The 14,286-nt window shown below is 52.0% G+C and overlaps 1 protein-coding gene across 1 annotated transcript; it reads right to left on the bottom strand.

Annotated features, from left to right (window-relative positions):
• Positions 1–12: 12 nt before the first annotated feature.
• PTPRCAP (protein tyrosine phosphatase receptor type C associated protein) lies at positions 13–13,244 on the bottom strand. The gene is made up of 2 exons (XM_054024739.1): positions 13,218–13,244; positions 13–1,563 (listed from the first exon to the last, which is right to left on the bottom strand). Exons 1-2 carry the CDS (start codon positions 13,218–13,220, stop codon positions 967–969), a joined length of 600 nt encoding a protein of 199 aa, XP_053880714.1. The 5' UTR covers positions 13,221–13,244; the 3' UTR covers positions 13–966.
• Between the last annotated feature and the right edge of the window lie 1,042 nt (positions 13,245–14,286).

The following is a 14,286-nucleotide window of genomic DNA, read 5'->3' on the forward strand; positions in this document are numbered from 1 at the left end:
GGGGGGGCAAAGCCTGGAGAGGCATGGTGTGGGGAGGGACAGTGGGGGTACTGAGTATTGGGGAAATGACCACACTTTGTCTCCTCTGGGTGGGAGGGTTGCTGGCTTGTCTGCTGTACTCCATGTCACCTTCTGACATGTGGGGGGGGGGCAGACAGCCCCTCTCTGTGGCTGGGTCTGTGCCAATTAAAGCCTGGATATGGCTGTGCTGTGGCCCTCCCTTCTTGTTGCTGGGGGAGGGGAGGTAGTTTGCCACCACCCCCTTGCCAGCTGCTCCATGGTGTTTGGGGGAGGGGTGTCACTCCAGCTGGTGGGCAGCCAGTTGCGGGAATTGCCCAATGGGGAAGCCTCATACTCTGCTCCCATCATGTTCTAGGGCAGGAGGGCCTGGAGAGCCTTCCTTAAGGCCAGAAGGCTGGGGTCACCCTCCCTTCCCCTTCTTCCAGGGGTGTGGTTCACAGCCGGTTCTGCCCCTCCTATGCAGCCCCACCCCCAGCATTCCCCTCTGGGGTAAATGAAGCTGCAGAGTGTGACAGGTTATGAGCAATGCTGCCCCTTTATTGGTGCCTGTAGCGGTGCATGTGGGCTAATCAGCAGCTCCCCAGTGGGAGTGGAGCCACGCCCTCATGTTACGGTGTCACACCCCATATCCTGGTGCAGGCAGTGGGGGTGGGGGAGGAGGAATGCTAGAGTCAATGCAGAGTCTGAGGGGAAGAGGGCGCTCCCTGCTCTGCTTGGGCTGGCTTTCCTGGTGTGTGTTGGGGGGAGAGGTGGGGTGCAGGGGGCCCCATGCAGCCCCATGGCGAGGGGTGGAGAGCTCTGCAGGGAGGGGTGGGGTGTGGGGAGCAGTTCATCCCAGCTCCTTGCGGGGGGGCTGGGAGCAGTTGTTCACCTGCAGTTGCTCCCCAGTGAGCAAGTGGGGGGCTACATTCCCCCCCTGTAGTCTGTGTCCTTCCCTCAGCTCCCCTAGAGGGCAGTGACATGCTGGCGGCTGCCTCCTTCCGCGGCGCTGTCCTCCCAGGCAGCTGTCCCGGAAAAGGAGTGCAGGTCGCTGAGCAGGCCCCCGGCACTGGCACCCTCTGCCTCCCCTCCCTCTTCCAGGGCTCCCTCAGGGACATCGCGGGGCAGGGTCCCCTCTGGCACAGCAGTGCCCTCCTCCTCGCTCTGCTGTTCCTTCCCTCCTCCACCTTCCTCCTCATCCCGCTGAAGGGTCTCCTCGTCCTCCTCCTCCTCGTCGTCCTCATCCTCGTCGTCCTCCTTGCCTTGCCAGTGCCTCTCAGGGGGCACCTGCCCTTGCAGCTCACGCCAGCGCCTGGCCAGGGCTGCCAGCAGGCGGTGTGGCTGGCACAGGTGGCGTGGGTGATACCTGCCGTCTGAATCATGGCTCAGCTTGCGCCAGGCCAGGGCCAGTACCAGGAGCAGCAGCAGGAGCAGGAAGACCAGGAAGACCACAGCCACGGAGTTGTTGTCTGGATTGGAGTCTGAGCCAAGCGCGGCTCCCGGAAGCATCAGGAGTGCCAGCCCTGCAGAGAGCATCCCCCATGGGGCATGGAGAGCAGAGTGCTGGGGGAGGAGGGAAAGGGGACGAGGTTAATGACTGCCTGCAGCTGTGCCAGGCTTGTGGGCATGCCGGGGACCTTGGCACTGCATGGATACCCCTTCCCCATGCTCAACACAATAGCTTTGTGTTGCTGTAACACAGCATCCTGGACCCCATATTCACCACTGGGATATTGTGATATGTTTTGTGCAAAGTACACCTTGCGAGGTATCATTGTTCCATTGAACATTGCCATTCGGTTGGATTGTCTGTACTGTCATGGCGTGTGAAGTTATGAAGTACTGCTATATGTTTGGTACTGAAATATGTGGTAAGTGGGACATGTGCACAGTCAGCCTTTCAGTGGTAACAAAGGAGCAACTGACAAGACAGATTTACATCAGGCCACCAAGACATGTCTGGCTGGTCCTGTCAAGAATTCACTCTCAGAGAGGGCACATATGCGATGGGGGCTGTCTAACCTCCATGTCACAGCAAGGATCTTTCTAGCCCCTGAGGGTTGATGGCATCACTACTTGGCCTCTCACCTCCCACATGTCAGCACTTGGAAGATCATTTTGAAAGCAAAGTCTTTGAACCGGGGAGATTGGTCCCTGGCTGGGAAGCAAATTCTCCCGGTGTAATAAGAAATGTAAACTGCCTGAAACATCCAGTGGGGTGTGAATTTAGACTGAGTTTTTTTTTATTTCTTATATAACTAACTTTGATTTCTATGCCTGCTTATAATCACTTAAATCTTATCTTTCTGTAGTAAATAAATCTGTTTTAGATTTTTCCTAAAACTGTGTTTTCGGTTGAAGTGCTGGGGAAATCTCAGGTTAACAAGGGCTGGTGCATATCCACTATCCTTTGCCACTCCAGCAAACTAATTAATGGGCTTGCACTATCCACGGAAGTCTTGAGCTGTGTAAGATGCTATATTTCTGAGGCGCAAGCTGGGGACTAGGGTGATTTGTACAATTCATGAGTGACTTAGCGAGTATTCATGCAATTTAGCTGGATGTAGGTCTCCACATGCTGTTGGCTGAGTGATCACAGTAGCTGGAGGGGTTTGCTGCTTGTCACTAGCATAGCCTTGTGAGAAACAACTCAGGTTATAGAGTTAAGGGGGCACAGTGGTCCCAAAGTTCCAGGTTGTACCCCAGGAATCCTGTCTCAGTGGCACAATGAGCAGGATGAAATGCATGGCTTGTTTTGACCAAGATTTGCAATTCTTACTTAAAATCTCTACACCAGTGTAAGACTTTAAGTGGGCTGCCTCAACGCAGTCAAGAAAGAATTACAAGTTTATTATTTTGTGTTTGCATATTTTGGGAAAGGGAAATAGGAGCAGAAAGGCATAAGAAGGAGTGAGTGACACAGTTGCCAGGTTAGAGCTGTACAGACTGCAGGTAGCAGAAAAAGAGAGAAACAGCATCAGTTGAAAATGAAAGAACTAGAGATAAAGGAGAGGGGTGGGGGAAAGGGCTGCCAGAGAGGAGACAGCACATCAAGTGACTCTAGAGCTGAAAATCAAGGACCCTGAGGAAGGAGAGAGATTGAAAACACCAACTGGACTTGCTAGAAAAGCAAAACCAGAACCATCTCACCCCACTGATTCCCAGCTCTCCAAAAATCCACAAACAGGAGAATTATGTCCTTCACATAAGGAGATGGGTGATATCACAGAATATTTTACTGCTTTTGAGAGGCTGTGTGCAGCTTATGTGATTCCTGATGACAAAGTCCCCTCCCTGATTGCAAAGTTAACTGGTAAAGTTCTTACTATTCTCCAATGAAATGCCAATTCAGGATGCTTTAGCTTACTGTAAATTAAAAAAAAAAAACTGTTTTGAAACGATTTCAGATTACCCCTGAAACAGATAGGGTGACATTTAGAAATCTTAAGAGAAATGCTGATCTGAGTAATGGGGAATATGTAAACAGGATGAAAGATCGAATGGGAAAATGGATGAGGGAGAAAAGTTTTGAACAAATGTTTGACCTTGTTGCTCAGGAGCATTTCCTAAGCATATATAAAGATGATGTAAAACTAGGGTGACCAGACGCAATTTGTCTCACTGGCATCACTCATTATTATTATTATTTTTTTTGCTCCGCCGGCAGTACTCGGGGTTTTTTTTTTGCTCCTCCCCCCCCCCCCCCCCGGTGTCCCGATATTTTCTTCCTCTCATCTGGTCACCCTATGTAAAACAGTGTCTATGGGATAACAATGTAAAAACTGTAGATGAGAAGGCATCTCTACCTGATGGCTTTGAGCAGACCCAGGCATCTATTGAGAGAAAGTCACAGAAGAGGGGGGGGGGGGGTAAACCTTGGTGGGAAAGGAGAATCCCATTTTGCCCCTGGGAAGAAAGAGGGAGGCTGGGCACTCACCACCCCAAACCTCCTGTGAAAATAGAAGAGCCCAAAAGGTGCTATCATAGTAATTCCACTGATCACCTGAGAAATAAGTGCCCTGTGCTGGGAGGAAGAAGGCAACAAGTAGCCCATGTTAATGTTGCTGTCCTCAGCACAGGATCCTTTGAGGCACCTGACACTTCTTATATTGATTTTGTGGGATTGGCCTCCGAAGAAGCAGACATGGAACTCATAAAGGTTGTCAAAATTAATGGCAGGGAAAATTTAGGATGGGAAGGTACAGGTGCAGAGATTTCTGCGGTTAAGTAGAATGTAATTCAAGAAGGTAACACATTGCCAGGACAGATGGCAGAGCTTTTATTAGTAGGAGGTTTCCAGATTCTTGTGCCTTTGGCCATAATGCACAGTGAAACTGATGGGTTAGAAAGTGAATTAAAGGTGGGAGTAGTGGATGATATCCCCATTGACATGTTTATTGGGAATGATTTTTTCCCTATAGCTCAGATTGTTGTAGCCTGCAGCAAGAAATGGTTTGCATATTGGCCTGCTAAACCCAGGGTTGAGAGTTCAATCCTTGAGGGGGGTCATTTAGGGATCTGGGGCAAAAATCTGTTTGGGGATTGGTCCTGCTTTGAGCAGGGGGTTGGACTAGATGACCTCCTGAGGTCCCTTCCAGTCTATGAATATTTTGCTGGGACACCAGAGGGAAAGGGTAAAGTCCCAGAAACTGCTGAAGGAAAGGGAGAAAATCTCATTGACTCCTCTGCAGCAAAGGGAAGTAATATGATTCCAGGTGTGGAGGGAGGGGGGGATTGTGACCAGCTCCTGTACCACAGCTGAAGGCAGCACCTCTTTAGGAAGAGAGAGGGGTGGCTCAGTGGTTTGAGCATTGGTCTGCTAAACCGAGGGTTGTGAGTTCAATCTATGAGGGGGCCATTTAGGGAACTGGGGTAAAAATCTGTTTGGGGATTGGTCTAGATGACCTCCTGAGGTCCCTTCCAACCCTGATATTCTATGAGAAAACTATTCCAGCCATTAGCTGTGAGCCCTTTGCAGCTAATCAAGGGATAGTTTTTTGCTTTAGAGAGATGTGTCCTAGAGGGGACCCCAGGTCCTTCCTTTGAGAAGGAAAATGTGGAAAGAATAGTGGGAGCACGTGGATATCTCACTGGTCACTTGGGAGAGGATGCCCAGGAGTGAGTGGCTGATTCAGCATCTGTGCACCCAGGCATGCCACCTGTAACTTAGGTTCAAAGAGGGGACTGTGTAACTGACCTTTTGGAGGGTAGCAGTCACATAGCTAATTTCTCAGGGAAAGGGGTGATGGAGGTACTTCAATCCAGGTCCCAGTTTTTTAGGACACCCATAATAATAATATAAATATAGGGAAATATACCTATCTCATAGAGCTGGAAGGGACCCTGAAAGGTCATCAAGTCCAGCCCCCTGCCTTCACTAGGAGGACCAAGAACTGATTTTGCCCCAGATCCCTAAGTAGCCCCCTCAAGGATTGAACTCACAACACTAGGTTTAGCAGACCAAGGCTCAAACCACTTAGCTATCCCCATCTTTATATGACTGTGAAAAGTCAAGTCAAGATGCAGCTCCCATAACTGTAACAGCCAAGAAGCTGAGTCCAGGAAGCTTCCAGGCAATGGTTGTCTGTGAGCATGCAAATCACTCAGCTGGCGGAGAAGAGAAGCTGGTAAGACACACAAAGCAGCTGATGGAGAGCTGCTGGAAAAAGGTGTGTCTGACTAAAGAGCAAGCACTTGTAACCTAGAGACACAAATAATGAACCTCCGAAAAAGGCGGGTGGGGAAGGTCCCAAAAGGGGAGATAGATTTCTTGCATATGGACATACTGGGGTTGGGAGACAGCTCCACACAGGACCAGCCAAAATACAGAATCCCCTTACATCCTTATCTCACCAGACTGTGCAGTACCAAAGCCCCAAAGATATGGATTGAGAACCCATACTGAAGGGAACACTGAAGGGAAAGAAAAGCCAGTAACTGAACACATCCTAAGGTTCAGGAAGGAGTTGAAAGACACAATGGGTGTTGAACAAACCAGACTGTCTAAATAGAGGACATGGTATGACAAAGCTACTTGTAAACACCCATCTGTGGTAAAGGGTTTGATGCTACTCTTAAACCTCCTGATAAAATTTGTGATGCTAATGGTAAACCTTGTGACGAAGAATTTGGGGCTGATGAAAAGGTGCAATATGCATGATTTTGGGGGAAAGCTTTTGAACATGCTCGGAGTGGTAAATAAGATCAAACCATGTGTTAAGAAGCTCTGTAGCAATGCTGCTTTTCAGCTCATACCTGCAAACAGACTTGGAGCTTGTCACAGCAGAGAAACCATAATAAACCTGTTCTGCTATATGGAAGGGGAAACTGAGACACACCACCTTATCTCTTTAATAGCTAAATGCCAAAATATCTACGCTATAGAACACATTAATATCTACATTGAGCTAACACCAATGGGAGAAGCAAAAGGGCTAACAATGCTGCAAAGATACAAATCGATGCTTTTGAGCAACCCAGAGAAGGCACGCTTGCTAACTTTTGAGATCACTGGACAGATCCACAAAGTATTAGAAGGTACACAGAACTTTGCAAGAGCTCATGTGGGTAATACTACAATGTTTAGCAACACTTGGGCATTATATTGTCAAAACCTAAAGAGGACTGTGGAGACACTGTCTCTGCTTTAGGGATTAACACTCTTGCAGTAGGGGGGAGGTGTGACACTCTGTATCTCAAAGTAGCACCCTGGACCCCCATATTCACTACTGTGATGTGATTGTGATATGTTTTTTACAAAGTACGCCTTGTGAGGTATCATTTATAAAGTCTTGATCCATTGTACATTGCTATTCGGTTGGATTGTCTGTACTGTCATGGCGTGTGAAGTTATGAAGTACTGCTATATGTTTGGTACTGAAATACGTGGTAAGCGGGACATGTGCACAGTCAGTCTTTCAGTGGTATCAAAGCAGCACCTAGTGAGACAGATTTAAATCAGGACCAGCCAGACAGGAGTTAATGGCCCATCAAGAAGAAGCCACTCTCCCAGAGCCTCCTCAGAGAGGGCATGTACGCAATGGGGGCTGCCTAACCCCAATGTCGCAGCCAGGATTTTTCTAGCACATGGAGAGAAAGTCTAAAGGAGAGTCGATGACATCACCACTTGGCCTCTCTCCTCCCCCACCTCAACACCTGGAAGCTTGTTTGGAAAGCAAAGTCTTTGAATGGCGGAGATTGGTCCCAGGCTGGGAAGCAAATTCCCCCTGTGTAATAAAAACTGTAAACTGCCTGAAACATCCAGTGGGGTGAGAAACTGCTTGAGTCAAATCTTGTTTAGTCTGTAGAATTTAGACTGCGAGATTTTTTATTTCTCATGTATCCAACTTCACTCTCTATGCCTGCTACTTATAATCACTTAAATCTATCTTTCTGTAGTAAATAAATCTGTTTTAGATTTTACCTAAAACATCACCTCCATATTGGTGCACATAACAAAATTCACGTGGTGGGGGTGGGGCTGAGGGGTTCTGAGTGTGGGAGGGAGCTCAGGGCTGGGGGGTGAGGGCTCTGGGGTGGGGCTGGGGATGAGGTGTTTCAGGTGTAGGAGGGTGCTCTGGGGCTATGGCAGGGAGAGAGGACTCCGCCCTGCTCTCTCTCCCCCACAGCAGGACCTGGGCTAGCGGGGAGAGGCGCTCCTCCCTGGGCCGTGGCAGGTTCAGGCCGGGGGTTGGGTTCAGGCCGAGCAAGAGGAGCCCCTCCCTGGCCGCAGCAGGTCCGGGTCTGAGTAGGGGTGCCCCAGCCACGGCAGGTCTGGGCCAGGGCTGGGTCCGGGGCTGAGTTGGGGCTGCAAGAGGGGCGCCCCAGCTGTTGCAGGTTCGGACCGCCCCTCCCCCAGTCCGGAGCTGAGTTGGGGGCCGGGGGAGAGGTGCCCCTTCCCCAGCCATGGCAGGTCCCAGTCGGGGGGTTCCCTGAGTGCCTGCGTGGTGCTAAATAGGCTACTTTGTGGCCATGCAACTTACAGGGAACTTGGTTGGCACGGGGGGGCGGGGGCGGCATTAGGCAGGGCTGAGGGGAGAGGTCAGAGTTGGGTGCAGGGAACTGTGGGTTGACACTGGGTGGGGAGTTAGGCAGGCTGTATGAGTGTGTGGGGTGCCTTACCCCCCACGCAAGTGCATTGGGTGCAAGTCGGGCTGGTGCATTGTTGGGTCTCGTGCCCCTCGCAGGCAGTTGCAAGGCCGTGTGTGTCGGGGGAGGGGAGCGGTTTCTGCTCAGCTCATTCTCAGTCGCCCCGCAGGGGCTGTGAGTCTCGCTCTGGTGTGGCTTCCCCACCCTGCCGTGTGTGTGTCGGGGGGGGGGTAGGGGAGGGCGGCGGCGGGTGGCATGTATCACATGCTACATGGCCTGTGTGGGTGTCTCCTGAGGGTGCAGGTCTCACCCAGCTGACAAGGGTAACAGGAAGCTGCGGTCAGGCAGGTGACAGCAGTAGTGCGAGAGGTGGCTTTGTAGCTGGCAGCAGCTGCAGGGCCCAGCCCCGCTTGTTCTGAGCTCCAGCCCCCTGGGCTGGTACTGGGCCCAGCTCAGCAATCCCGGGCTCTCAGTGTGAGCCGAGCCTGGCTCCCCAGAGCAGCAGGCCAGAGCGCTGACCACTGCAGGGCTGGGGCCCCACTTGTCCTTGCCCCACAGAGCAGCCCTTCCCAGACCTGCAGCCAGCCAGCAAGGGCCCTGCCAGTGGGCAAAGGGTCACCCATGTTGCCAGGGGGCTCAGAAGCAAGGAATAGGAACCTAAAGAGCTGCCATAGTGGGTCAGGCCATGGTCCATCTATCCCAGTATCCTGTCAGTCAACAGTGGCCAGGGCCAGATGCTTCAGAGGGACTGAACAGAAAAGGGCAATTATCCAGTGAACCATCCCTTGTCGTCCAGTCCCAGCTTCTGGCAGTCAGAGGTTTAGGGACACTCAGAGCGTGGGGATGTGTCCCTGACTCTCTTGGCTAATAGCCATTGATGAACCTATTCTCCAGGAACTTATTTAATTCTTTTTTTAACCTTGTTATACATTTGGCCTTCACAACATCCCCTGGTAATGAATTCCACAGGTTGACTATGCATTGTCTGAAGAAATGCTTCCTTTTGTTTGTTTTAAGCCTACTGCCTATTAATTTAATTGGGTGACCCCTGGTTCTTGTATTGTAGGAAAGGGTAAATAACATTTTTCTATTCACTTTCTTCACATCATTCATTTTCTAGCCCTCTATCATATCCCCTCTTAGTCGTCTCTTTTCTAAGCAGAACAGCCCCCGACTTTTTAGTCTTTCCTCCTACGGAAGCTGTTCCAGACCCTCCATCATCTTTGTTGACCTTCTCTGAACTTTTTCCAGTTCAACCATATCATCTCTGAGATTTGTGGGTGTACCATGGATTTATATAGTAATTATGATATTTTTGGTCTTAATATCTATCCTTTTCCTAATGGTTCCTAACGTTGTTAGCCTTTTTGACCACTGCTGTGCATTGAGCAGATGTTTTCCGAGAATTGTCCACAATGACTCCAAGATCATTTTTGAATGGTAACAGCTAATTTAGACCCCATCATTTTGTATGTCTAGTTGGAATTATTTTTTTCCAGTGTGCATTACTTTGCACTTGGCAACATTGAAGTTCATCTGCCATTGTGTTGCCCAGTCGCTACCCAGTTTTGTGAGATATCTTTGTAACTCTGCACGGTCTGCTTTGGACGTAACTATCTCAAATAATTTTGTATCATCCGCAGATTTTGCCGCCTCACCGTTCACTTTCTTTTTCAGATCATTTATGAATACGTTGAACAGCAGTGGTTCCAATACAGATCCCCAGGGGATCCTGCTATTTACCTCTCCTCATTCTGTAATTGACCATTTATTCCTACCCTTTGTTTCATGTCTTTTAACCAGTTACTGATCCATGAGCAGACCTTCCCTCTTATCCCATCACTGCTTGGTTTGCTTAGGAGCCTTTGGTGAAGGGACCTTGTCAAAGATTTTCTGAAAAGCCAAGTACACTACAGCCATTGGATTACCCTTGTCCACGTGTTTGTTGACACCCACAAAGAATTATAATAGATTGCTGAGGCATGATTTCCCTTTACAAAAGCTGTGTTGATTCTACCCCAACATACAGTGTTCATCTATGTATCTGATCATTCTTTTCTTTACCACAAATTCAACCAATTTACCCGATACTGAAGTTAGGCTTACTGGCCAGTACTTGCCAGGATTGCCTCTGTAACCCTTTTTAAAAATCGGTATTACATTAACTATCTTCCAGGCATCTGCTACAAAGGCTGATTTACGCAATACCAGAGTTAGTAGTTGTGCAATTTCATATTTGAGTTCCTTCAGAACTCTTGGGTGAATAAGATCCAGTCCTGGGGACGTATTACTGTTTAATTTATCAATTTGTTCCAAAGCCTTTTCTACTGACACATCAATTTGGGACAGTACTTCAGATTTCCCCCACAAAAGGCTAGCTTTCGGGGCAGGATGGAGCGATCTCCCCCACATCCTCTGCAGTGCAGGCCGATGCAAATAATTCATTTAGCTTCTCTGCAATGGCCTTGTCTTCCTTGAGTTCTCCTTTAGCACCTGTGTCATCTCCTGACTGTTTTGCAGGCTTCCTGCTTCTGATGTACTTCAAAAAAAATGTGTGGTTATTTTTTGCTTCTTTAGCAAGCTGTGGCTCAATTTTTGGCCAGCCTAGCTACACTTTCACACTTAACATTTTGCTCGTTCCTATTAGCCTCACTATGATTTGACATAAACGATGCCTTTTTGCTGCTGACACCTCCTTGAGTCTGCTGTTTTGTCATGGGGCCGCTCATCTGGTCCTCGACTGGCTTTGTGGCGTTGGGGTGTACTTTTAGTCTGAGCTGCTCATGTGGGGGTTTGATATAGTTCCCCTGCTGCTTGCAGGCATTTACCCTTGGGAGAGCTTATTGTAATGTAATGGAGCAGTAGGGAAGAGTGAGGGGAGGGTGTATGTATGTGTGTAGTTAATGGCTCCTGCTCAGACTTTGAGAGGCTGTAACTGGCTGTTCTCCCTCCTGACCCATGCTGGGCCTGTGGGGTGCCCAACAGTGTAGGTGCTGGGAGGCCTGGTGGGACTGGATGGTGTCCCTCACCTAGCAGCCGCTCTGCTGAGTTCCCGTAGCCCCCAAGCCCACAGCACTGCCAGCCACTGGGGCTCAGCCAGCCCCACGGGGCCCTGGCCAGTGCCCAGAGGGGCAGGAGATCCCAGCTGGCTGGGAGGGAGAAGGGCCAAAAGCTGAGCTGCTCGGGATGGGAGGGCAGCTGCCCCAGGGCAGGCCCAAGAGCCCCTAACACTGAGGGCTGCGGGGGGAGGAGGGGGGAGGCCAGGAGAGGAGGTGGGGCTGCCCATTGGGGCAGAATGGGCTGCAGGGGGTCTGTTGTAACACTTGGGAGCCTAGAAGGCCTACCTCTAATGGGGCTTTACCACCTTAACTTCGACTGCCCCTATACCCTGGCCCGTCTCTGCCTCCAGCTCTCTCCTGGGCAGCTGCCTTGTGCATGGGGGGAGACCAGGGCTGGGCTAGCAGGAACTTTGGCAGAGGGGGCAATTGATCTTTGCCCAGCTCCGCTTCTGCTTTCAGCGGACAGCAGCCCCATCCTCAGTGGGGCAGGCCACTCTGGCTGGGGCTCTGGCCTGTCTTAGGTGGCTCGGTCCTTTGCTGGGCCAGGTAGAGTAGGTGTGCAGCCAGCCCGAGAGACAGGGGCAGCGCTGGCACTAACTCATCACAACACTGCAGGGGCAGGGGGCCGAGGGGAGGAGGAGAGCTGAGCTGCTGAGAAATGAGTCTTTACAGCCCATGGACCGGAAATGGCCCGAAGACTGTCAAGCCAAGAGCAGGGTGCCCCGTGCTGGCTCATGCTCTTCCTGGGCAGGGAGAGACTAAACTTCACCCGCTGCCAACCAGGAGCAGAAGCACCAAGGTACCCTCCTCTCTGCCATGCAACCACCTAGCTGCCTTCTGAGCAATGCCCCAGCACGCCCTGGCTGCTGCTCGCTGCTCTCAGGTTGGCACTTGCTGGGCCTCAGGCCAACAGCTTCTCTTTGCAACAGCAACTAGGAGCTGCCTACCCTGATGGCCGTGCCACTGCTGAGCTATGCATCTATGGCACCACAGCATGGCCACTCCCCAGGGCAAGACACCCCCCTGCCCGGCTACTGCAGAACTCAGCACTGAAACCAGGCAGGCTGGTGCCTTCACGCATCCCAGGCACACATGCATTGAATGGGGGGAGCAGGGCTCAGGGTCCCCCAGGGACATATCTCATATCACAGCCTGCCAAGCTGCTCCAACTAATCCCCCCTCAGCATGCCTCTAGTCAAAGCTGGGGAGCACAGCACAAGCACTGGCACTGTCCCCTCATGTTTAAGGGCTATGGATTACAGTCCCCCTGCCCCTCTTCCAGAGCAGCTCCTGAGGGTTAGCAGCAGCTCCCATGGGGAGGGACAGTTAATAGGGAGCCGGGGGAGGGGGAAGAGGAGCAGACCAGCGGGTTTGGTGGGAGCCCGTTGGTGTTAACAGAGCAGCCCATGCTGTTCTGGATGGGGATTTCCTTGCAGCCTTTGCCTGTGGTGAGCTATTTCCTCCACAGACCCGGGAACAGATCTCCTTCCCATTTTACAGAGGGGAAACTGAGGCACCACAAAGGCACAAGTAACCCCCCCACCCAGGTCCCTTCACCTAGGTGGGAAGGGGGGGGCAAACTTTGGGCTGAGTGCTAGACCTTGGGAGCAGGGCCTGGGCAGGGATGGGGGAGGGGTCAGGCTACCCCATACTCCACCCCAGCTCCAGCCAGGCCTTCCCTTTGGGGCAGGAGGCTATCAGATGGCAGCCTCTGTGCCCCTTTGCCAATGCTCCTGCATGGGGAAGGCCCAGCCCCAGCTGTCTCCCTCAGCCTGGGGCAACACAGACCCAGGCCAATCCCTGCCCCTGTTGAGTTCTCAGTTGGTGTGTGTGTGGGGTGCCCATCTCTACCCTCCCCCCCCCCCCCCCCCCGGCCATTCCCATCCTGGCTTGAAACCTCCCCCCACCTAGTTTCCCTCCAAACATACCTGATTCAGAGGGTGGGGCAGAGCCATGGGAAGAAGCCCATTAACCTCATCTAACTTCTTGCCCCCCACCTCCCCTGGAGTTTTTCCCCCCTCCTACCCTGGGGGTGGTGGTGGGGGCTCAGCCCCCAGAGAGGGCCCTTACCATTGTGAGGTGATGGCAGCTGGCAGCTCCCGGCAGTCTGGGGGACTGTGCGACTGGCGGGGAGCAACAGAGGCGTGCAGGCGTGGGCGGGCGTTTCCTGCCAGCCCATCCAGCCTGCTGCACTGGGGAGCAGCTGCAACAGCGGCCAAGGGCTGTGCAGCCCTGATTTGCATCAAGCCCCAAGCCCTCAACTGCTGATAGACCGCAGGTTTCATTCAGTCCAGGGAAGGCAGCCAACCCCCACCCCCTCCCCTCCCAGATCTGGGCAAGGGGGCTTGATCCTTGGCATCTTTGCCCATCCCATCCATTTGGGCAGTGCCTGAGGCTGAAGGCATAGGAACTGAGGCCCACCCAACTCATCACATGTAAGGGGGGTGCCCAAAAGCCAGTAGAAGGGCACTCCACTACCACCAGAGCAGGGCTGGATTTGAACCAGTGACTGGCAGGGGACGGGGTACAACTGACCTGCTGTGCCCTCTGCCAGCCCAACCTGGCCCATGTGGGGAAAGGCAGGGAACAGAGGAAGCCCAGGATCCTCCAGGTGCTGCCTTTGGGAAATTGCTGGGTTGGAGCACAGGACACTTCTCAGGGAATTGGGGCTCAACTACCCCTATCCCTCCCATCAGCTCATGCCCACAGGCTCCCCTCTGGACCGACAGCTGCCGGGGGGGGGGCGCAAGAGCGAGAGAGCGCAAGGCGGATGGTGCCCACAGACAGCAGCTGGGAGGTGATGCTCATTTCCTCTTTTTCCCCTCCCATGCCGGCCAAACCACCACCACACATCTCTTCCCCTGGGCACAGAACAAGCACGGGTAGCAGCAGCAGGCTGTTCTCCTCTAACACAGTGGTTCTCAAAACTTTTGTCCTGGGGACCCCTTTCACATAGCAAGCCTCTGAGTGCAACCCCCCTTATAAATTAAAAACACTTAAATATATTTAACATCATTATAAATGCAGGAGGCAAAGTGGGGTTTGGGGTGGAGACGGACAGCTCGTGACCCCCCCATGTAATAACCTCATGACCCCCGAGGGGTCCCAATTCCCAGTTTGAGAACCCCTGCTCTAACAG

Source organism: Malaclemys terrapin, chromosome 4 (assembly GCF_027887155.1).
Source record: "Malaclemys terrapin pileata isolate rMalTer1 chromosome 4, rMalTer1.hap1, whole genome shotgun sequence".
NCBI lineage: Eukaryota > Metazoa > Chordata > Testudines > Emydidae > Malaclemys > Malaclemys terrapin.